General features: G+C 37.9%; 1 protein-coding gene across 1 annotated transcript in view; it reads left to right on the top strand.

Annotated features, from left to right (window-relative positions):
- Window positions 1-25,448, top strand: part of Dhc1 (dynein axonemal heavy chain 1) — a 339,369-nt gene that overhangs the window by 38,172 nt on the left and 275,749 nt on the right. The window contains exons 7-16 of the mRNA XM_073986825.1: window positions 4,939-4,993; window positions 5,053-5,186; window positions 5,251-5,483; window positions 5,548-5,844; window positions 5,909-6,332; window positions 13,836-14,035; window positions 14,095-15,969; window positions 16,028-16,200; window positions 17,601-17,756; window positions 23,493-23,703. Of these exons, the coding sequence (XP_073842926.1) occupies window positions 4,939-4,993; window positions 5,053-5,186; window positions 5,251-5,483; window positions 5,548-5,844; window positions 5,909-6,332; window positions 13,836-14,035; window positions 14,095-15,969; window positions 16,028-16,200; window positions 17,601-17,756; window positions 23,493-23,703 (3,758 nt within the window). The remainder of the gene's footprint in view (window positions 1-4,938; window positions 4,994-5,052; window positions 5,187-5,250; window positions 5,484-5,547; window positions 5,845-5,908; window positions 6,333-13,835; window positions 14,036-14,094; window positions 15,970-16,027; window positions 16,201-17,600; window positions 17,757-23,492; window positions 23,704-25,448) is intronic.

Genomic DNA, 25,448 nt, shown 5'->3' with positions numbered 1-25,448 from the left:
CACTCCGCAGTAATTGAGATAGGGCGCTAAATTTGTACCCGAGTGTCTTTTTACTAAGTTCAAAGATGGCCTATATCGGCCCATGTTTTGGTAAAGCCCGATTATCGGTATTTTGAGGGTTTTAGTAACATTTTGTGGTCGAACTACCTGTAATTTGACGTTTGACGTTCCCCGAGGTCACAAAACATCTTCACCAAAAATTGTAAACATATAACATTTCAGGTTCCCAGCGGCTTCAAAACATCTCCACCAAAAATTTTCAACATAGGTCCATATTTCGGCATAGCCCCCATATGACAGTAACTACCGATTTTCGGTATTTTAGGATCTTAGCTACCTTTTTGAGACCGAAGTACCTGCAATTTGACGTTTGAGGCTTCCAATTGTTACAAAACTACTCTACCAACATTTTTCAACATGTTTCGGTATAATCCCATATAACGGTACCTCTCGATTTTCGGTATTTTAATGGTTTTAGCTACATTTTTTCACCGAACTATCTGTAATTTAACATTTGACGTTCCCAGAGCTCATAACATCTCCACCAAAAATTTTCAACATAGTTTATGTTTTGGTATTGCCCCTATATAAGGTACCTACCGACTTTCGTTGTTTTTAGAGATTTTAGGTATTTTAAGGATTTTTGCTATATTTTTACCGAACTACCTGTAATTTGACATTTGATGTTTCCAGTGGTCACAAAACTTCTACACCAAAAATTGTCAACATAGGTCCACAATTTTATAGCCCCCATATAAAAGTACCGCCCGATTGACGACATTTTAAGATACATTTTCTGACATTATTTCAATTCCAAATGGGTGCCACGGTGGTGCAATGGTATGCACACCCGCCTTGCACACATAAGGCCGTGGGTTCGATTCCCCGGCCAGGCAACATCAAAAGACTTTTCAACGGTGGCAAAATACCACTCAGTAATGTTGGCGACATTTCCTGAGTATTTCAGCCATGAACAACTTCTGTACAAAAGTGGTGTCTTAGACACGCCCCATATCATTGAGCTAATATGAATCTCATTGATATGAGAGACGTCTCCCTTGTCCCTTATGGAATGTTTGTGTAACAATTATAAATTATTTCAATTCCATGGTGGAGGGTATAATTAAATTTGTCATTCCGTTTGTAACACATCGAAATATTCATCGGATACCATATAAAGTATATATATTCTTGATCAGGCTAAAATTCTAAGTCGATATAACCATGTCCGACTGTCCGCCCTTCCCTCCTTCTGTTGAAATCAAGCTCGCAATTTTTAAGATAGAGCTTTGTAATTTGGTATAGATGTTTCTATTACTCCTAGGATGTTTGGTGTTGCAAATGGACTATATCGGTCCACGTTTTGATATAGCCCCCATAGAACGGTAACAGCCGATTTTCGGTATTTTGAAGGTTTTAGTTTCATTATCGCACCGAAATGGCTGAAATTCGGTACTTAGTCTACGTTTGGGATATACAACTTTTCCCCAGAATTTTGTCGGTATAGGCCCACGCCCTCATATAGCCCCCATAGAACGGTACCTCCCGATTTCCGGTATTTTGAAGTATTTAGCCTTTATATTCCTCCCAAATGGCTGAAATTTGGTATTTCGTCTTCATTTGTGGGTAAAAAACTTTCAATATAAAATTTGTCGGTACAGGACCACGCTTTCATAAAGCACCCATAGAACGGTACCTCCGATTTCCGGTATTTTGAAGGTTGTGGCATCAATATTAATCCGACATGGCAGAAATTTGGTATTTAGTCTTCGTTGGTCGTATAAAACTTTCCCCCGTAATTTGTATCTACAGGTCCACGCCTTCACAAAGCCCCCATATAACGGTACCTCCTGATTTTCGGTATTTTGAAGGTTGTGGACTAAATATTGCTCCGAAATAGCTGAAATTTGGTATTTAGTCTCCACTTGGGGTACTAAACTTTCCATATGAAATTTGTCGGTATAGGTCCACGTCTTCATATAGCCCCCATCCCAGCAAAAATTCGGATCCCTTAGTCATTACGTAACCCATTACAAAGTAATGTAAACAAGCTTCTTTTCGCATTACAAGTAATCTGAAAAGTAATGGGTTACTTCTTAAAAAATTTATAATGCAAACATACTTACTTTACTCCTCACTAAGTAATGAGGACGGTGGTACAGTGTGTGTGTCCGACTATAAATCCTAGGGTTGTGTGTTCAACGCTCACCGTCGGCACGCGAGTTTTTGGTAATTAAAAATAGTTCGTGGTGCACTTGTGCACTGCACATGTAAGTTCTTAAGCAACCCTTAATATTCGAGTGCGTGGCGCAGTGTGTAGTGTCTTTGGCTAGAAATCAGAGGGTTCGTGGGTTCAATTCGGGCAGACAGCGAAATAAAATAAAGTAAAATAAAAGTAAGAAGTGTGATGAAATTAAAAACAAATTCTCTACATCAACTGTTCTAAAAATAGAAATTTTTTCACCTTACTTTTCAACTTCTAGTTATTCTATTAACTAGTTATTCTAGTGGTCATAAAATAACTAGAAACTGAGTGCGACATGCGCTTGTAAAAATAATGGGGAAGAGAGGGGGTTTGTGAATAGTTACGGCTGCCAAAAATCCCTTACAAAACCCATGATTTTGGGAGGACTTTTTTGCTGGGATAGAACGGTACCTCCCGATTTTCGGTATTTTGAAGGTTGGGCCTCAATATTCCTCCGAAATGGCTGAAATTTGCTATTTAGTCTTCGTTGGGCGTGCAAAACTTTCCACCTGATTTTTGTGGGTATAGGTCCACGCCTTCATAGAACGGTACCTCCCGATTTTCGGTATTTTGAAGGTTGGGCCTCAATATTCCTCCGAAATGGCTGAAATTTGCTATTTAGTCTTCGTTGGGCGTGCAAAACTTTCCACCTGATTTTTGTGGGTATAGGTCCACGCCTTCATATTGCCCCCATAGAAATGTACCTCCCGATTTTCGGTATTTTGAAGGTTGGTATTTAGTCTTTATTTGGTATTAGTCTTCATTTTGAGTATTAAACTTTTCCCTCTAAATTTGTCGTTATAGGCCACGCCTTCATATAGCCCCCACAGAACGGTACATCCCAGTTTTCGGTATTTTGAAGGTTGTGGCCTCAGTATTCCTCCGAAATGGCTAAAATTTGGTATTTATACTTCGTTACTCGTATAAAACTTTCCCCCCCGAAATTTGTTTCTACAGCTGCACGCCTTCATATAGCGCCCATAGAACGGTACCTCCCGAATTACGGTATTTTGAAAGTTAGCCACATTTATAACCGAAATTGCTGAAATTTTGTATTTAGTTTTCTTCATAAACGAAAGGAAACTACTTGTTCAGATTTACTTCAATACAACTCGTGGTGGAGGGTTTAACAAAACGTAGGCCCTGGCCGAACTTAACGCCGTTTTTTAGTAGTGTGATTCTGACAGTTATCCGACAATTTTCGATAACTACCGACTTCCGTTGTTTTATTTTCTTATAATCTCGATAATTAACAAAAATTTTCGGTAATTTACTGACCAAAACAAAGTAGTCGCTAACTCCTACCGATACCACAAGTGATGCCAACTTTTATTTAAACTTTTCATTCACAATTTTCGTTTTAATTTTACCGGTAACGGGAAAAAAGGTTACAGAATCCCACTACAGGCCTCTTTATCCCACCGAAATGGCTGAACATTGGCATTTCGACTTTTTTGGTGCCAAAAAAACTTTGGCCCAGAAATGCTTCAGTACAGGTCCACGGTATCTTCTATTTGTAGGTATTTTAAAGGCCTCATTACCACACCGAAATTTCTAAATATTTGTACCGCGCCCTATATTTTTAAGGCATAATTATCCGTCCAAAAAATAAAAAAATGTTGTGGTTCCTCCTCGGCAGGTAGACATCTAATGCGGCGTAGTACTTTTCTCTCCGTCTTGTCACTTCCGGGTTGCTCAACAAACTGTCAGCGTTACGTTGCCAAAGGTGACTGAGGTGTTACCTTCCTTCTTTCCAGGGTTCGAGAATGATTGGTTGCCCAAAATTCAGTTATTCCGGCACCAATGTTGCAATTCTTCACATGATTTAGCAACTTGTTCTGTTTATGTTTACCGACCAACCTGTTCACTTCCAGTGTTAGCTCCCTGAGTCTGGGGTTACTGGGGTTGGCACGACGAAGCTCATCATTCCCTTTTGTTAATCCCGTTGCCTCTGCTGGGAAATTTGGTTTCACTTCTGGTATTCGACCAGCAGGTATATGGTGAGCGGCTGCAGCAGTGATAATGCCTCAGAATGTTCTTTTTGCTAACCGAAGATTAGAAGGTTTGGGCAGATCTCTGAAACGGTGATTAGTGAAATCTATGAAACTAGGCGAATTAGCTTTCCCATAATTGATGAAAGTGTGACGTTCAAAGGTGATAAAATCGGCCGGTCTACTGATGTTGACAATTATAGGGAGATGTTCTGACTCAAGAGAAACGTAGGTTTGCTAAGTAGTATCTGATAGGGGTGTCCTCATTGACCGTGCAAAACGTAGAGCTCTCAATTAGCTTAGCCAGCACTGAAGCCCTCTGGTTTTTTCCGAGACCAGACGGTTATGACCTTCTAAAAGCGGGCTTATGTTAGGCCTATAACCGGGAGTACAGCTATTTATTGGCAGGATGTATGCGTTCAGCAACTCTATCTCGGCAGTTCCACGCCTGACTGCTTCCATACATTCCATGTACCGGCTCTTAGAGCCAGGCTCAAGTGACATATTCTGTATTGAACAGACTGATGCAATAGGAAAGCTAGTTCCCCACCTTCACTTCTGGTACGATCCTTTCGCAGTACGTTGTAACCATCACAACGCTATAAGCTGCAGTTGTTGTTGAGCTTGGTTACCTGCACCGCCGCGACCTTGATATTATTTTTTCTTGCATTACTTACCAACGTGATTTTTTCTTTAACATAGATGATGAAATCTGGACAGTTGAGGAATTTTTGGAGAAGAGTGAAGAATCTTGCAGGTAAGAAAGCAACATTTACTCAGGTGGATATTATCAAAGAAAGTATTTAAAATAACTAGAAAAGCGGCAATTGAACTTAACCGAAAGAGTCAAATGGTATCGGAAGCTGTGGAAGAAGTATTGAATTTGGTTGATAAAGCTTCTGATAAGTTTAAAGAGATGGCGGGTGAGGATGTTGTGACTTTGTTTGATGGTGAGTATTGGAGAATATAAAACTAAAAATATTTACTTTGAACAAATTTATATTTATGTTCCAGCATGTGCTAAAGATCAGAACTCTTCTACTCGCAAGGGTGGAGAAAATGAGGGAGGTTCAGGAGGGGGAGGAGGAGGAGGAAATGCTACTTCGAGAGGTGCTGGTGGTGGTACCGGAGGAGGTGGTGGTGGCAATGCCGGCAATCAACAACAAGATTGGAGCATTCTTTGGTCTTGTTTCGATAATCCATTGACATTGTTGGCCACTACAGAAAGTTTGCCCAAAGGAATGCAGGTTTGTTAAGGAACTCCCCAATTGCTTTTTCCGCTTTTATTGTTCATTGTTTATTGTATTCTAGGACATGGTGTGCAATGCTGTTGTCGAAATGAGACGTTACTACAGTCGCAAAGTTATTGATGTTCTCATCAAGGTGATTCGCGCTGCTTTGGATACCATAAGGCGTCGTTTTGTGTCGGATGACGATGATCCGGTACCCAAGAAACCCATATTTGCCCTCTATGCTCAATTACAAATACCCAATGTGGTAATTAAACCCAACTTGGAAGAACTGCAAGAGATTTTAATAACGGCCGGGAAAACGATTACCGGTATAGCCAAGGGAGTGGCCCAATGGACGAGCGGCAAGGAGCAGCCGGTAAGTTATTTCCAAAACAACAATTTCTTATTTATGAAATTCGAAATCTCTCTATACAATACAGCAAGTTTCATTAACACCACAACCCCGTGTGGGACGTAACCACAATACAAAGCGTCGCAAATTGTATACCTTGGATTCGGTACAAAAACCGCAAATGCCTCACATGCTGAAATCGTTTTATTCCGCAATTATGGACAACAAAGAAGTGGCAAAGGCTTTTAATCTACTCTCGAACTGTACGAAGGGTATTAAACCGGAAATCCAAACCTATATTAAACGATGGAAACCCTATCATTTCTTGTGGAAAAATGATCGTACCACAAGACAGTTAATGGAATTTGGTTTGCAGGAATTTGAAACAACGTTGCGTTGTTTAGCTGATTTGGATGCCAATTTGCTGATTGAACCCGATATGGAAGTGTTTGGAAATTCTTTGGCTGTTTACAACGAACGATTGAAATATGGCCTGGCCATTGAAATTAAATGTGAGTATTTTACGCTAATTTTACGCATGTCTACTTCGTGAGAGAGAAATTTCTCTTGAGTATTTCAGCCATGTTAAACTTCTATTTAAGTGGTGTCGTTATATGTTTGACACGCTATTCGAACTTATGTTGATCTCATTGGAAAACACTAAACATACTAAAAACCACTGTCAGGGGTTTATGTTGACAGGTTGTATTTAAGGCAGGGACGCGCTTCTTTGCAAAGACAGTATAGTGAGGGCGCCCACTGAGTTCTTTCTGCATTTACTTCTCTCTCTCTCTCTCACGTACGGTGTACGTGTACATAGACAAACGATGAACATCATGTGGTTGTTGTTTTTTTCACCCATGCATACACACATGCTTTAGTATTGATGGAAATATCATGGGCGACGCTGGTTTAAGGCCACATCTAAACCTATTATTGTGCTGGTTAAGGGCTATATACACCGTAATTATATTCCCTAAGGTCGTACGATCTTCCCACGTTAAACTTCTGAATTAGACCATTTCAAGATATCTGAATCTACTTCAACGCCCGAGTGCAGTTAAATTTGTAAAGGGCTCTAGGGGTCCCAGAGTCGGGTAATTGGTAATTAAAGTCAATGCCTTAGCTGGTATTACCAAGCGAAAAAAGTGACATGAGAGTCCGCCGGAAAAATTCAATGTCGCAAGACAACCCTCAATAGTGTATGAATTGTGATGTTGATGATCTCATCCGAGGTGCATCCAAAGCGCTTGGTCCCGAAAGAATATCAATGATGATGTAAAAGGTGACTCTTCAGGAAAATTTTACTTATGTCCACGGTAGAGACGATTCTTGAGACAGAGTTATCCATTTGCGTATTTCGAAGGCAGTATCGTACCACAAAAGCATTGCTCCATATTTCCACAAATATACTTATGTCAGTCAGAGTTCCAACAATAATATACTGTGTCATAGAACAGTGATGACACCCATCACCCTATCAAAAGCTGTTGGTAGAGTAAACCACACTGCGTTGTTGGAGATTTTCGAATAAGCATACCTCCGGCTTATTTAAAACGTTGAATAGAATTACCACGCAACCTTCTTCTAGCAACGGTCATATTGTTCATGAAATGGATTCGATCCAATGATATTGGTATCGTCGACAACGGATTGACCCGGAAACACACATCATGTAAGTTCCGGCCAGGGATTGCATCCTTTTTGCAATTTAATTGCTATAGATTCCGACATAAGATCGAGGAAATAGTGGACTTTACAGGTTACAACCTATGATGGGGACTAGCTTTCCTGTTGCACCAGTTTGTTCAATGCCTGTACAGGTATGTATGGGTGTAGTTTCCCTCTGATAACTAACTCTATTCCAGGTTATAGGCTCTACATTTGAATGAAGAGGGAAGCTAATTGATGCGAAGAGGTGTGTAAGTTTTATATTCGACAATTTTACGAGTACACCGTGGGTAACAGGGTGAAGAGTACTAACATTTTAGTGTGCTTAGCCTTAAAAGGGGACTTCCAGTTGTAAAGCTCAATAAAATCCATTTTTCACTATTTTTTTCCGAGAAAATTTGTAACTTTTTGGTAGATTTTTTCTTCGTCTGAAAGAAAAAAATATTACGAAGTTTTGAGGCCGTCTACGAAAACTAATAAACCAATTGTCATATATTTTTGTGGCCGATTTTGAGAAAAACATAGTTTATATGCGGCATACAAAATAAAATAAATTTTTCCCATCCAACGCTCATACTAAGGCAATATTGTTCCGATCGACTTAAAAATTTGACCACATATTCTATGCCATTTATACTTTCTACTTTCTTCTGAAATTTATAAGTAGGGATCACCCCTAAACTAAAATTTAGCTCTCACATCTTGAACTTTGGTATGGAGTGGATAATTTTATTGAAATATTTGAGATATATTGTGTATACCGCCCAGCACATAGGCAGGATGTTTTCTGGAACTCAAAAATTAGCACACTGTGAGATTTCGTGCATGAAAATATTCTACAAAAATGTTGTTAGAAAATGTTATGTAGGGTCGATCCATTAGGACAAGAATTCGATATTGTCATGTTTTCATTGTCATTTATCACTTTTACCCGATCCTTTCTCATGAAAACTTTATGATTATGTATTTCATTGAATTTTGTATATGCTATTGATTGTTCCTGGCGGATAGATCCAGTTATTTGAATGTCTACATCTAAAGCCCTCATTGAGTATATAATGAATCCTAGAAGAAAGATTCGCCGTTTGTCAGACTTCTGAGTTATTGCGGGATGAATCTGTCGTTGACCAACAACGAATTTATTATGCCCTAATTCAGAAGCGTAACCATCCGAATTTCATATATAGTTAATGGATCATACGAAATTTACCGAAATACATAAACATAAGGTGTTTTTGAGAAAGTTACGGGTAAAACTGGTAAAGGGCAATGAAAACGTTACAATATCGATTTCTTGGATTTCTACATATAATTTTCGGTGGAATATTTTTGTATAAAATTTCATTTGGTTTTACGTTTTGAGTTCAAGAACAAAAAGGACATGGAAGGAACTGATGAAATAATATCCCCAAACAGTGATACCCAGCAAAATGTTTGCCTCCAAAGATGCAGTTAAATCATATGTACAAGTGATTTGGAAGTGCATCAATTTATGAATTTTCGCTCATGATTATTACAAGAGCGTGACTACTGAAAGATGCACTCCATTAGCACTGTACTTTAACTAACCCTTCGGAACTGCATTGTAACTATCCCTTTGGAATCGCCTTTTAACTAACCCTTTAGGGTAGAATAGGATGCAGTCCAATTTGCATCGAAAGCACGTGTTTTGATGCAGTGCTTTGGATTGGATTTAAGGCACTCTTCGGAATGTATTTTTATGCAGTTCAAAGATGCAATAGAAATGCAAGCCATTGCAAACTGTCCCAAAATAATAAAAAGAATTTACTGTTTGTGTAAAACAAGAATAATAAGAACTTTATTACATTAACACAGATTATGAAATTTCTTCATTAAATTCAATCACAACTGAGTTTGTTTCGCCCGCTTTCCATTTAATCCAAGCTGAAATGTTTTTGCTTCATCTGCTAAAGGGGTTCTTATATTGTCTTTCTATCACCAGTTGCAACAAGTACTCTAACAGCACTTCATTAGGAAATTTTATTCTCATGAGTTTTATATACAAATTTTAGAAAGTGATGCACACTTTTTCTATCTTTGAAAAAATTCTGTATATGTAGGTATCTGCAAATTGGTTTGCTTGCTAGGGATCACTAAGCAACTGCTTGTAAAACGTATCGAACGGAGTACGTTTTTCGCGACTCCCTTGAACTACATCCGGATGTCAATCGTTGGATCGCATTTAAATGCTGTTAAAATGTAAGGAATCGGAGTGCCTTTTTCAAGACTCCGATTGAACTGCATCCAGATGCTGTTAAAATGTGAGGAAAGAATGTCATTCATTGGATCGCATCCGAATGCGGTTAAAATGTAAAGAATGGAGTGCCTCTTTCACGACTCCGTTTGAACTGCTTCATAACATGTCGTGAAAGAACTAGTCTACATTGCACTACTTCCAATTTATTTTGCTGGGATATAAAGCTATTTTCGCAATGATTGATGGGGGTCAATCAAAAAATTCATTATGCCATATGGGATCCCTCGGGGTTCTCAATTGGGGCTTTCGTTCCGAAAAGGGATTTTTCCACCCTCAGATCTTAACTTCCATTTTGTGTCACAGGGTATTCAGTAAGATTTCCCATAGAGACCACAATGTCTTTAATAGAAGATAAGGATGACCTCTCATAGAAAACAAGATGCGAATACCAATAGACCTATGCGAGAAGACTAGTCAGACTTCTAACGAAAGAGGTTAAAGGTCCAATCTTAATTCGATTGTCATAGATCTTTACTTTTGTCTGCAAAAATGTAAAAAATTAACAAAACAGGGATGAATAGACTACACTACACTAAATATCCTGTGAATTGTCCTTTAACTTAGTATAATATACAGTTTGTATATATGTTTTCTTATACCTTTCTTTTAAAATAAATAGTGATTTTTAAAAAAATGTTCTTGTTCCAAATTCAATGTTATATTTCTATAACGTGGATAAAATTTTTCCTGGAGTCGGAGTCGAGTTATTTTTTTCTACTCAGAATCCGACTCCAACAAAATTGCTCGACTTGGACTCGTAGGCTCCGACTCCGAAACTCTGGTTATAACGTACTAGAAGGATCGCGCCAGTGGATCTGGGGAATTGGCTTTCCTATTGCACTAGTCTGTTCAATACCTACCTGTTTCACTTGAGCCTATACATACATGGATTGTAGGGGGATAACAGTCAGGTGTGGAGCTGCCAAGGTAGAGTTGCAGAAATAGCTGTACTCCAGAGTCTATGCCCAACATTAGCCCGCTTTTAGAAGGTCATAAACATCTGGTCTTGGGGCACTGAAATACTCATCATGGATTGTGGGATTTGGTTATCAGCTATGGTCAGATGGGGTATAATGTTGGCTGAGCAGATTAATAGCTCTACATTTTGCTCGGTCAGAACGGATGCCCCTACCACTCACCTTATCTAACGTCAGCTGGCAACACGTCATTTCTCTTGGGTCAGACCATCTCCCTATAATTGTCTCCATCAGCGGACCGCCCGATTTCATCACCTCTGAACCCAGCACTTCCATCAATCATGAGAAAGCTAGTTGGCTTAGTTGCTGATAGTTCACCAATCATCGCTAAAGAGAACTTCCCAAACCCTATAATTTTCCGGTAGTAGTAACGACGGTCGGACGGGACATCATCACTGTTGAGCCGCTCGACATATACCTGCTGGTCGAATACCCGAAGTGAGACAACGTTTCCCAGCAGAGACGACGGGATTAATAAATGAGAGTGATGAGCTTTGTCGAGCCAACCCCAATCTCCCAGAATCAGCTGACTGTGGAAGTTAAGAGGTCGGTGAGCATAAGCCCAAGTGGCTAATAATCTGAAGAGTTGCAACATTGGATTCGGAAGAAATAAATTGTGGGAAACTATTAAGTCACTCTCGATCCCTGGGAAGTAGAAAAGTGGTACCTCGGTAACGTTTGGGGACGTTACGCTGACATATGCGAAGTGGTGCGGAGTAACAGGGCGAAGAGTAGAGTACTACGTCGCATTAGATCTCTTCCTGCCGTGGAGGAACCACAATGGTTTTTTAAATAAATCGCGATTTAAGTTCACATTTTTAGGGGTTCTTTAGGTTTTCACGATTTTGCTTGGAAACCGCGAGTTAAGGCACATTGAGCATGCTATTGTTTTATAAGGATGCGATACAGTTAGTGCATTGTATCAATTTGAACTTCTATATCTCAAAAACGGTAAAACCAACGAAAATATCATAAAGGTCAATCTTGTTGAGAATTTTCACAGCTACAACATTTTCTTTATGCCTATTTACATAGGAATCGCGGTCTCCAAGCAAAATCGTGAAAACCTAAAGCACCCCTAAAAATGTGAACTTAAATCGCGATTTATTTGAAAATCCCTCCGGCGATTTTTTTTGTTTGTTGATATTTCTCATCTATGAGCATTGTAGTTTCAGAATCTGTGAAAACTTCCCAGGTGTAAGCACCTTTCATTTAAATTTGGTTAAGGCACGCCGTGTACGTCGTTTCCGAAATCTGAATAATGAGCAGAGTGTTCTTGTTATTGAAACTAGACAAGAATGTCAGCAAAGGTGAATCGTACATACCGACTTCGCTTTTGTCGCCAGTACCAAAGACTCTTGAGGCTTTACTCCTCCTCAGCATCGGAAATAGGTATCCAGTTGCTGATCATCAGCATGGGTTCAGTAAGCAGGGCAGCACTATAACAGCGCTGCATGTCATTTCCACGCATATTAATCGAGAACTCAACCAGCGTATGCCATGCGATATGACAGTAATGGTGGCGCTTGACAAAAGCATTTGATACTGTCAAGCACTCCACACTGTTTGAGTGAAACAGGGAGTTCCCCAAGGCAAGGTGATATCTCCGGAACTGTTTAATCTCTAGCTCTCCTATATTCCCCCACTCCAGACGGCATTGAAATCATTGAGTATGCGGATGATTGCACGATCTTGGTGTCTGATACCCTCCCTAATATCATTTCTAAAAGGCCTGAACTCTATTTATTAGATTTTATCAACTTTTTCCACTCGAAGAATTTGCAAATATTCTCCACTAAATTTACGGACACACTGTTAACACTGAGTTGGAAGTCATGGTCGTTGGTAGCAGAATTCCGACCCCCTTCTAGGGGTCACATTCGACAACATATATACGTCGTCCGTGCATGTCACAGCTATCTGCGACAAGCTGAGATGTAGGAACATGTTCCCCAAGTCCCCAGATTGCAGCACTTGGGGGGTACAGGTAAAGAAACCTTGTTGACGACATACGAGTATAACGCGATAAGTCGAACAGTGGTAAAATATGCGGCACAAGCGTGTTTCGCGAACATAAGTGCAATGCGATGGAAAATATTAAAATTTGTCAGAATGCTGCCCTGAGAACTGCAACAGGTGACTCTTAATCATCTGCATGAGGAGACTCAGGTTCTTAATTCATTTGAATTAGGTAAATCATTGGAATTAGGTAGTATGTGGCCTTTAGTCTTTTACATGAAACTGAGCGTGAAAAAGCGGCATATTTCATTGTGTTTCTACCTTAAGTCCCCTGTCGGCAACACATGGTGCACAGTTAAACGTATAATACGATAGGTCGGTCTTTGGTAAGCTATGAAGTTCCAGTGTGGTCCGCAAAGCCAGGGAAAATATTCAAATTTGTCAGAAGGCTGCTCTGAGAACTGCATCAGGGTGACTCATGTCATTAGTAGATCATCTGTAAGAGGAGACACAGGTTCAACAATAGCAAGCTCACGTTGTAGTATCACCATGCGGTGGATAGAACACCTTCAAAACACCCAGGCATATCAAGAGGGATCTCTATGATCTAGGGAAAGAGGTCCATTAAGCTTATATAAGGTATCCCCGCTTGTCAGAACTATCTGCGAATACATTGGAGTCAGCAATACGATCTTCAAATCCGAGGTGAGAGCAATTGGAAAGCAGATAAGAATCCATGTTGACGCAACACGTAGCAATGCGGAGCTATTTAAACCACTGTTATATATTGACCCGGTTACGCTAAGAAGATTTTTCATTATGTAGAGAATAATGACCACATTTACCTCTAGATCAATAGGCCTCATCAGCTGGGTTAAACTGCGTTAATATGATGCAGTCTCTGAAGCTATAAGTAAATATGCACAATACGATAAGGATGTTAACCGATATCAAATTTAGTACTAGATCTATAATTTGTCGGTCAGTGAAGGTGTTGAGAAATCCTTAGTTACAAATCTCTTAACCTCTCAAATATTTTTTCGTACCGTAGATAATCCTTTTTAATTTGTCTTTAATACGAATGAATATAGCTGGGAATGTCCTCTATGACGATGTTTTTACTTTCACAGCTTGCAATCACAAAATCGGACAAGCCATGAAGAAGAAATACAAAAAGGAAATGGACTATGTTTACGCCGTAATCAATGAAATGGATCGTAAGCTGGATCGGCCAATACGGGATTTGGATGATGTGCGAATGATTATGGAGACATTGGGTAAGATAAGAGAACAAGAGGTTGATATGGAGCTGAGAATCGATCCAATTGAGGTAAGTTTAAGAAGCCCTTTGCAAATAAATACTCACACACCAGACACAAACATTTTCAGGAAGCCTTTAATGTCTTGACCCGTTATGAGGTTCAAGTTGAACGTGAACAATTCGATTTGGTGGATAATTTGAGGGCAACATTTCAAAATCTCTTGGCTTGTGCTTTGCAGGCTCAGGTTAAACTGCTGGAAATGCAACCCTCGTTCCAAGATGATTTGAAAAATAATTTAGATAATTTCAAACAGGATAAAATAAATTATGTTTTGGAATACCGTACTGCGGGTCCGATGCAACCGGGCCTAACACCCCGCGAAGCTTCAGATCGTTTGATATTATTCCAAAATCGTTTTGAGGGTATGTGGCGTCGCCTGCAAACCTATCAAAGTGGTGAAGAGTTATTTGGCCTACCACAAACTGACTATCCCGAGTTGGGTCAGATACGCAAGGAATTGAATTTATTGCAAAAGTTGTATAAGCTATACAATGATGTTATTGATCGCGTGAGCAGTTACTATGACATCCCTTGGAATGAGGTGGACATTGAAGAAATCAACAATGAATTGATGGAATTTCAAAATCGTTGCCGTAAGTTACCTAAGGCTTTGAAGGAATGGCCTGCTTTCCACGCCTTGAAAAAGACCATTGATGACTTCAATGATATGTGTCCTCTGCTGGAATTGATGGCCAATAAGGCCATGAAACCAAGGCATTGGCAGCGGATTATGGATGTAACTCAGTATACATTTGAGTTTGATTCCGAAGGATTTTCTTTGAAAAATATATTGGAGGCTCCTTTGCTAAAGTATAAAGAAGATATTGAGGATATTTGTATTAGTGCCATGAAGGAGAAGGACATAGAGGCTAAATTGAAACAGGTCACCAATGAGTGGTCGGTTCATGAACTCCAATTTATGAGTTTCAACAATCGCGGAGAACTTTTGTTACGAGGTGACACAACAGCAGAGACCATAGGCCAATTGGAGGACAGTCTAATGGTCTTGGGTTCATTGCTTTCAAATCGTTATAATGCTCCATTCCGCAAACAAATTCAACAATGGGTTTATGACCTCTCCAATTCCAATGAAATTCTGGAAAGATGGTTGCTGGTGCAAAATATGTGGGTCTATTTGGAGGCGGTATTTGTGGGGGGTGACATTGCCAAACAGTTGCCCAAGGAGGCTAAACGTTTTTCGAAAATTGATAAATCCTGGCAAAAAATAATGCAACGTGCCCATGAAACTCCAGGCGTGGTGGCCTGTTGTGTGGGTGATGATCTCCTGAAGCAGTTACTGCCGCATCTCCAGGAACAATTGGAAATATGTCAAAAGTCACTTAGTGGTTATTTGGAACGTAAACGTATGATGTTTCCCCGCTTTTTCTTTGTTTCGGATCCAGCTCTTTTGGAGATTCTGGGTCAAGCTTCCGATTCCCACACCATACAAAACCATTTGCTGTCCATATTCGATAATACGCGACACATAAAATTCCACGATATTGAATACAACAAAATGATGGCCATCATATCGAGCGAGGGTGAAATGATCCAACTGGATCGGGCCATACGTGCCGAAGGTTCTGTCGAGACATGGCTAACTCAATTGCTGGTCACAGCGCAGGCGTCATTGCATTCGATTATACGCACGGCTTATGCCACAATCAATGATCCAAATTTCAGTCTGCTCGCCTTTCTCGATAAGGCACCAGCCCAAATTGGCCTGCTAGGCATACAAATGATTTGGACCCGTGATGCGGAAATGGCTCTGATGCAGGCCAGGCAAGAGAGGAAAGTCATGTCAGAGACCAACAATAAATTTCTGGACATTTTGAATACGCTTATCGATCAGACCACGAGGAATTTGACGAAAATGGAGAGAACCAATTTTGAGACATTGATTACGATACACGTCCATCAGCGGGATATTTTTGATATATTGGTGAGATGGAAATTGTAAATAGATTTTTTTATAATTTTATTAATTTGGAAATTTCTAGTGTCGCATGAACATCAAGTCGGCCAATGATTTCGAGTGGCTCAAACAGTGCCGTTTCTATTTCAAGGAAGATTTGGATAAAACATGGATTTCAGTTACAGATGTTACCTTCACCTATCAGAACGAGTATTTGGGTTGTACAGATCGTTTGGTCATTACACCGCTAACAGATCGGTAAGAAAATATGAGTATTTTCTATATTAAAGTTTTCGAGAAATTTAATTCAAAAGAAGATATTTTAATTCACTGGGAAAAGGAGATATATTACACTGTGCAACATTTTAAAGGTGATCGTGTGCAAACAATTCGAACTGAGGATTTTTTGAAAGCACAGACCCAAACGACAAGATGCCCTAGTTGGGTTTTGTTGTGTTAGATCCAGCTCGGATTTTATGGCCCCATCTAAATATGATTAAATATTGAGTTTTTAAAGAAATTCGGGCTATATCTCTGAAACTAATGCGAATCTTCTTCTGACCTCTAAAGCAAATTTGTAGATAAGGATAAGAATAAAATATTTGGAGAAATAATGGACCCGAAAAACTACATTTATTGCTTCAAATTTCAAAATATATGCAAAAATTGGACAATTTTTATACATTTCGCACCGTATCTCCAAAACCGTTATTTTTTTCTGAATATTTTCTTTTGGAAAAATATTCCCTAGAATGTAATACACAACACTTCAGAACATGTCATTGTTGTAAAATGCCTCTATGCCGTTCATTTCAGTACATTTATCAACGAAGATTTAATAAAAATGTCAATAATGTAGTGAAATCCGAAATGCGAGAATAAACTGTTGGTGTGAACTGTGTTTGAAATACGTGTTGTAAAAGATATGATGCAAACTACCGCTGAAACAACATGAAGTAAGCATTTTAGAGTTTCAGAATGTTCTAAAGAATTGTTGATAACTTTATTTTGAAGATTTTTGCAAAAGGTTACTTGGTTCAACTCCCAATAGTTTAGCCGATACTGACCAGAACTTCAGCAATTATGTAAAATTTTCTATATTTTATAGATTTTGATGCTCTAGATGGAGTTTTTCTTATGTGGTCTTTTCAAAAGATAAGTTCTACTAGTTTAGGGCTACAATATTGCTAAAGACAGCAAGGCCAAATTCCTATTCGTTTCTGAGAAAAAGGCCTGATAAATGCAAAAAAGTGTAGATAGAGCCCGGTTTAGATGAGGCCATAAAATCCGAACTGGATCTGACAGGACAAAACTCTACTAGGGTTTTTGTAGTCTAAATATGTACTTTCAAAAAATGCATACTAGAAGTTGTTTACACTTTCAGTGTTGCATAGTGTTAACTAACCTTAGCAATATACATATATGTATGTACAAATACAACGCAATAAGCGTATTTCAAATATACACCACAATTAATTTAAGTCAAACAGTCCCACTAACATTTCAAACTAAACACTCTGTTAATACTAGTAAACAAAAAATTCCCCCTAGTTCAACATTACAATAAATTCCCCATGAAGTTTCTTCGTAAATTTACGTATCGATTTGTTTGTCTGCTTTTCTCTTTTTTTTAATCCCCGCTGCTACAACTGATGTAGATGCTACATAACATTAGCCCAAGCGTTAACTTTGAGCATGGGTGGTGCTCCATGCGGTCCAGCTGGTACGGGTAAAACTGAAACTGTTAAAGATATGGGAAAAACGTTGGCCAAGTATGTGGTTGTATTTAATTGTTCCGATCAAATGGATTACAGGTGAGTAAATTATTGTTATAACTGAAAGAACGTAGGAAAACGTAACGTAAAGGGTAAGACATGTTTGTTATACCCTACACCACTATGTGAGGAGGGTATTATAAGTTGGTTTTGGGCAAAAAACTTTGTAACGCATCGAAATAATGGTCGTAGACCCATACAAAAATTATACCAATATATACCAAAATTAATGTCTCGACGAGCTGAGTCGATCTGTCTATGTGTGTCCGTCCGTCGGTCCGCCTTTCCATCTAAACCTAGTAATCACGCTACAGGTCGCAATTTTGATCGGATCGTCACTAAATTTTGGGTGTTGATGAGGGTCCCGGAGGGGATAATATTCAGGGGTCAGAATGGGAAAAAACTTATTTGGAGAAAATATCAAAAGCAAAACCTGTTAATGAAAGTAGAACATATCACCTTTACAACGATGTAAAGTAGGTTGTCGTAGGTGGTCAAACAACGAATATATCGCAATAGTCGCTAATGAAACCGAACTTTTTATTTTTGCGATTTTTATTATAATTTGAAATATGAAAGTACAGAATCCCACCTTTACAATGATGCAAAGTAGGTTGGCGTAGGTGGCCAAATAACGGAGATATCGCAATAGTCGGTAATACATCCCATTTTTTCTATTTTTTTTTTGCAATTTTGATCGGATCCTCACAACATTTTGGGGGTTAATGGGGGTCCGACAGAGGAAGACGCCTATTGATTTTGGTGATGGACAGATAATATTCAGGGGTCGGAATGGGAAAAACTTATTTCAAAGCGAATATCTATGCTTCTATAAGAGGTATATCAAAAGCAAAACCTGTAAAGAAAATATCACCTTTACAGCGATGTAAAGTAGGTTGCCGTAGGTGGTCTGACTATGAAAGTAGAAAATCCCATCTTTACAATGATGCAAAGTAGTAATATTTTTTCTAAGGTTAATTCCGATACAAAACTAACATTTTTCACGTCTGTCGTTTTAAGGAACTTCAATAAATGTGGCCGTTTTTCAAAAACTCAAAAAGGTGAAAAATGCATTTAATTCATTTTGTATGGGCTTCGTATTCATCTATAAGGTATTTTTAAGGGTGATTCGAGATTATATTCTCCCGTTATAGGATTTCCTAGGCCTTTTCCAAACCTATCAAGTGCCAAATAAATATTAGGTTAAAATATTGTGTTGCTATTCATTATGTAACTTTTCTAGCTTTCTAAGTTGATGTATTCAGTCTTAAAAAGACCCTTAACTAATAAAAATCTGGATGTGACAAAATTAATGAAAAAAGTCATAATTTTGAGCTTTATTTATATAGCGACGGAGTGAGTTGCAATTGTTTTGTCGTGCTAAAAATAGGATATTTCTTTTAAGTACGCTATTAAAAGTGGACCACCGTTATAATGTACAAAAACTAATTGTGGGTGTTTTCTTCGGAGTATGAAGACCATTTTAATGCTGAAAACTGAACAAAAAGTTGGATTTTACAAATATTATAGCGCTAAAACTAAATTGTATATGTGCGTTGCAAATGTTTTATCCGATACTGTATATCCCCCATATTACGTTACATACCAATTTTGTGTTTTTCGAGGGTTTTAGCTATATCTTTTGACTGAACTACCCGTAATTCGACATTTAAAGTTCCATGCTGTCACGAAACTTCCCCACTAAAAATTGTCAACATAGGTCCATGGTTTGGTATAGCCCCCATATAAGGGTACATTCCGATTTGCCCGATTTTGAGGTTTTTAGCTATACCCGTAATTTGACATTTAAAGTTCCATGCAGTCACGAAATTTATCCAACAAAACTTCCAACATAGGTCCATGTTTTGGTATACCCCCCATATAATAAGGGTACCTTCCGATTTGCCGTATTTTGAGGGTTTTAGCTATATTTTATAGCTACATATATTTTTAGCTACATTTTCTGACTGAACTACACGTAATTTGAAATTTGATGTTCCCTGCAGTCACGAAACTTCTCCATCAAAAATTATCAACATAGGTCCATGTTTAGGTATAGTTCCCCATACTACGATTTTCCCGATTTTCTGTATTTTGTTCTATGTACCAATATTTTTTATCCAAATTGGCTGTAATTTGACAGTTAGGGTTTACTGTGATCCAAAAACGTCTGCACCAAAAAAAGTGAACATAAGCCCAGGTATAACGGTACCTCTCGATTTCAATTATTGTGAATTTTTTAAATATTGTGAAGTTTTCAAATTAGCTATTACTTGGTACTTTGGGTTTCCAATGGTCTGAACGGGGGTGCAACCACCTTTGTCTCGAAAATTAATTTAAAAGCCGATGCAATCATAAGTTTAGTAAATATAGCGATTATAAAATAATAGGCTCCCGAAATTCGTCTACAAATATATAGCATTCATGGCATTAAGGACCACGGAACATTTCTGAAAATTAGGTTCAGTAGTTTTGGAAAAATAATGTATTGAAAAGAGTGGGCGTTGTCAAAAGTTTTTAAGATGTAACATATTTAAAAAGTAAGCGTGGTCCGGTATTTTGGCTCCAAATATGTACCTATGGTACACACAACCCCATTACCTCCCAAAATGTATGCTGAAACCGATATAATCATAAGTTTGGCTTATGTATATAGCGTTTAAAAGAAAAGCGTGGGGAAAGCATCTCACCTCCTCTGAAATTCTTAAAATATACATAACAACAAACATTGAGCTTTTGCTGCAAATTATAATTAAAAAAACAGGCGTGGTCGGATCTTTAAGCCCCAATTAAGTACTACATTGTAGATTAATCCCTAAATTGTTAAACCGATACATGAGTAATTTTTGCAAATATAGCGTTTTTTTAAATATCACATAGGGGAGGTACCCCGCCCCTCTGGAATTCAATAACATGGTTTCGGGGGCCATCCCTGTACATTCCCTGACAATTTGAGAAAAATCGGTTCAGTAGTTTTTGCAGAAAAACTTTAAATATAACAAGTAAGATCGGCGTTAAGTTCGGCCGCGCCGAACTTGTTATACCCTCCACCACAAGTTGTATTGAAGTAAAATGGAATAATTAGTTTCCTTTCGTGTATGAAGAAGACTTAATACTAAATTTCAGCAATTTCGGTAAAACAATGTGAGGCACCATTCTATGGGGGCTATTTCAAAACGTCGATCTATACCGACAAATTTCTGACGAAAAGTTTTTAGGCTCAAAGAAGACTAAATACCAAATTTCCTATATTTCGGTAAGAGAAATTGGCTAAAACTAAAAAATACCGAAAATCAAGAAGTAAGCTTCTATGGGTATATAGGAAGACGTGTACCAGTACTGATAGTACGCTTCTGCAATATTTTATAACTCTTGGAAGACGAAATAACGAATTTCAGCCATTTCGGTTGGATATTGACGTCACAACCTTCAGTATTACGAAAATCCGGGGGTACCGTTCTATGGGGGCTATATCGAAACGTGGACCTACACCGACAAATTTTAGTCAGAAATGGGGCAATATGAAAGCGTGGACCTGTACAGACATATTTCCGGCGAACAGTTTTATATCACATTGAAGACTAAATACCACATTTCAGCCATTTTGGTAGAATATTGAAGACACAACCTTCAAAATACGAAAAATCGGGAGGTACCTTTCCATGGGGGCTATATGAAGGCGTGGACCTATACCGACAAATTTATAGGAGAAGATTGAGTACCCCCAACAAAGTCTAGATACCAAATTTCAGCCATTTCGGTGGAATATTGAGGCCACAACGTTCAAAATACCGAAAATCGGGAGGTACTGTTCTATGGGGGCTATATGAAGGCATGGACCGATACCGACAAAGTTCTGGGGGAAAGTTTTATACCACCAACGTAGACGAAGTACCAAATTTCAGCCATTTCGGTGTGATAATGAAGCTAAAACCTTCAAAATACCGAAAATCGGGAGGTACCGTTCTATGGGGGCTATATGAAGGTGTGAACCGATACCAACAAAATTCTGGGGGAAAGTTTTATACCCCTAAAGAAGACTACGTACCAAATTCCAGCCATTTTGGTAGGATAATGAAGCTAAAACCTTAAAAATACCGAAAATCGGGAGGTACCGTTATATGGGGGCTATATGAAGGTGTGGACCGATACCGACAAAATTCTGGGGTAAAGTTTTGTACCCCTAAAGAAGACTACGTACCAAATTTCAGCTATTTTGGTAGGATAATGAAGCTAAAACCTTAAAAATACCGAAAATCGGGAGGTACCGTTATATGGGGGCTATATCAAAACGTGGACCGATATATCCCATTTTCAATACCAACCATCCTGCAAGTAATAAAAACTTCTGTACCAAATTTCGACTCTCTATCTTTAAAATTGCGAGCTGTATCTTGATTTCAACAGACAGACGGACGGACGGACAGACGGACATGGTCAAATCGACATAGAATTTTATGCTGATCAATAATATATTTACTTTATAGGGTCTCCGACGAATATTTCGATGTGTTACAAACGGAATGACAAATTTAATTATACCCTCCATATGGTGGAGGGTATAAAAATTGGGCGCAGTAAAATTTTCTTTCCATAAAAACTTAAGTTGGGGGTTATGACGGCATTTGATTTTTATTCATAATGATATGGTTTTTTTTTTAAATATGGCAATGGGAAGTACCGCGCCCCTTCGAAATTCCAGAAAATATGAATTCTATTTCCACCGGTGGCCATCCCTGTACATTCCCTGACAATTTCAGAAAAATCGGTCCAGTAGTTTTTGTAGAAAAGATAAAAATTGAAAAGTGCCATACCTGTACTTTCCTTGATAATTTCAGAAAAATCAGTTCAGTAGTTTTTGTAGAATACAAAAAATTTAAAAAAGTGGGCATGAAAGTGGTCGTGGTCAAATTACATAAAACCCTAAGTCGGGTTATGGCGAGTTTTTCACAAAACGAATTATCCAAATCCAAATTATAGCCGTTCTCAACTGATGCCATTACCAACGAACGACATTTGATTTTTATTTATAAAGATATTTCGTGGTGGAGGGTATGAAAAGGTCGCCCCGGGCGAAGTTAACACTGTTTCACTTGTTTAATTTTAAAATGCCTCTATTATATGCAAATCCGCATATATTTTTTCCTTAACTATTTTTTTAAAGCATTTTGACTAGTGTTCGCAAATTTTGTATTTGTTACTACTATGCTGTATAAAATTAAAACGTTTCGAATATTTTTTTAATTAATTTCTCGATTCGAAATTGCATCGTTATTGAAAATGAATACACAGACAAAATCAGAAATTTATAGGAGTAGTCACATACCTACTCTTATACAATTTTAAGTAATGTGCCTACGTGCTCAATAGAATATGGCAACAAATTGTTCTATAACAGTAAACTCCGGATTATTGGGATTTGTTATATTAAGCCTCATGCTGAATAATTCATTTAACCAAAATTTAACTGTCAGCCTCCACATCTAATATTTCTGACTAATGGTGAAACTTTTCATGTGAAGTGATTGATTTCGTTTTTCTTTGCAAAAAATTAGAAATGATTTATCTTAAATCATAATAACTGATTTAATCCTTAAACATCATAGAAAATAGAAAAAAAATAAATTTTATATATTGCTATGACTATGTGGAGTCACCTTTATTATCCATGTTTCTAATTTATGTATTTCATAGCATATGTGACTGTTTTTTTTTAAATTGCATTTCTCTTTCACCTGCTGATAGGACTAATTCTCAACACGTCTTCTATTACAGAGGCTTGGGACGTATCTATAAAGGTTTATCTCAATCCGGATCATGGGGTTGTTTCGATGAATTCAATCGCATTGAATTGCCTGTCCTGTCGGTGGCAGCGCAACAGGTTGCTGTAGTCCTAACTGCCAAGAAGGAAAAGAAGAAGACATTTGTATTCACAGATGGCGATACAATTGAAATGAATCCGGAATTTGGAATATTTATAACGATGGTAAGTCGAAGAAGAAGAATACATAGTTGAGTTTTGAGTAGAAGGAAGGAATAAACTAAAAAGATTACTATTTCTTCTGTATTAAAGTAAAGAAGGCGATAAAGTTATTCATAATGTTTCGTTTAACGAACTTAAACGTTGTTCATTGTTGTTGTTGGTGTGTTTTATTTACTTTCAATTTCTTTGTTTTTGTCTGTTTACATTTTTGTTGGAATTTATTACCGAACTTTTAATTACAATTACTTTTTTACGCAACGTTTTTATTCACATTACAAATGCCAAATGGAATGATGAATGAGTTCCGCCGCTTACAACGTCTAACAACAAATTTTATTAAACAACTGATACTCGTTCCGTCTTACAGAAAGTTGGCGATTAAGGAAGAATGAAAGGAAACAAGTGCGAAGTTTATTTAAAGTTTTCGTTAATGTCATTGTAACGGAGTATCCTTTTGTACTGTTGTTACATAGTAGACCTAGTAAATGAGACTGGAGGGAGAGTTGGAATATCTCTTTTTCATGAGTTAAAGAAATAGAGAATTCAAGTATGCTGTTCAGGAAATCAGTCGGATAGATAGGATTCTGTTTTTGTTTGCCATCAGAAGACTTTTGGATTATACTTTGTTAGAGAGTTAAACTTAAACTATCGACACTATATTGTTATTCCGTCTGAAGTCTCCAAAAATCTCTTTACACCCAATCGGATTTTTAAGAGCACAGTCAAATCGGAATATTCCGTTACTTCGTAACTTTCTAATAAATGAATAGAGGTTGTCAAAAATACAAAACATATAGCTTATGTCTATCAACAAGCGGTGTGAGGGAGATGAACTTCACCGGCATACTATTTGGCAAATCCCTTATATAAGTTGATCATATGCCGTAATTCATCACAGCTGCTTCACTCAAAGACTTTGTCATCCTGAATATCTTATTATATAAAAGAGCTTAGTGATAAGTGAGTGAGTGACTGACAGATCATCGTCCAGACGAAACGGCTGAAGCTAGAAACTTGCAATTTTGGGTGTAGGTTGCTGTTGGTGTATAAGGGTGAGATAAGGCTGCAATTTTGGAAATTCGAGCTGGAAGGGTACGAAAAGTACTAAAAGGTACTAAATATGGTACCCTTTGTATTAGGCAAAGGGGAAGAGCTAGAATTCTAAAGTTGGAATTAAGGTTACTGATGAAGAGTTAGAAAGATGTACCAAAGGGTTTTTGGAAACTCGAGCTCTAAATGTACGAAAAGTACTAAAAGTTACCAAATTTAGTACCAATTGTATATTTTGAAAGTATATAGCTAAAATCTTGGAATTTGGTATGAAAATCAAGGTTGTGTATAAAAGGATATGGTTTGGGAAATTCTTACTCATATGTACGAAAATTAATAAATGGTACTAAATTTAGTACAATTTGGATTTGGGTGAAGGGGTAGAGCTGGAAACCTAAAATTTGGAATTAAGATTACTGTTGAAATGTAGGATTGAGATATAGTGATGGTTTCGGAAATTCGTACTTATGTGTACCAAAAGTACTAAATGGTACTAAATTTGGTACGATTTTGGTTTTGTAGAACGGATGGAGTTGAAATTCTCACAATTGGAATTTTTGGAAATTCGTATTTAAAAGGTACTAAATTTGGTACTATTTGGATTTTATTGAACGGATAGAGATGGTATTCTGAAATTTGGAAATAAGATTACTATTGGAGTATGGGATTGAGGTTAGGTTGAAAAGAGGGGTGATATA

The sequence above is a fragment of the Musca autumnalis genome, unplaced genomic scaffold (genome assembly GCF_047663935.1).
Source record: "Musca autumnalis isolate F117 unplaced genomic scaffold, ASM4766393v1 scaffold_1, whole genome shotgun sequence".
NCBI lineage: Eukaryota > Metazoa > Arthropoda > Insecta > Diptera > Muscidae > Musca > Musca autumnalis.
This window is presented reverse-complemented; position numbering and strand designations above follow the sequence as displayed.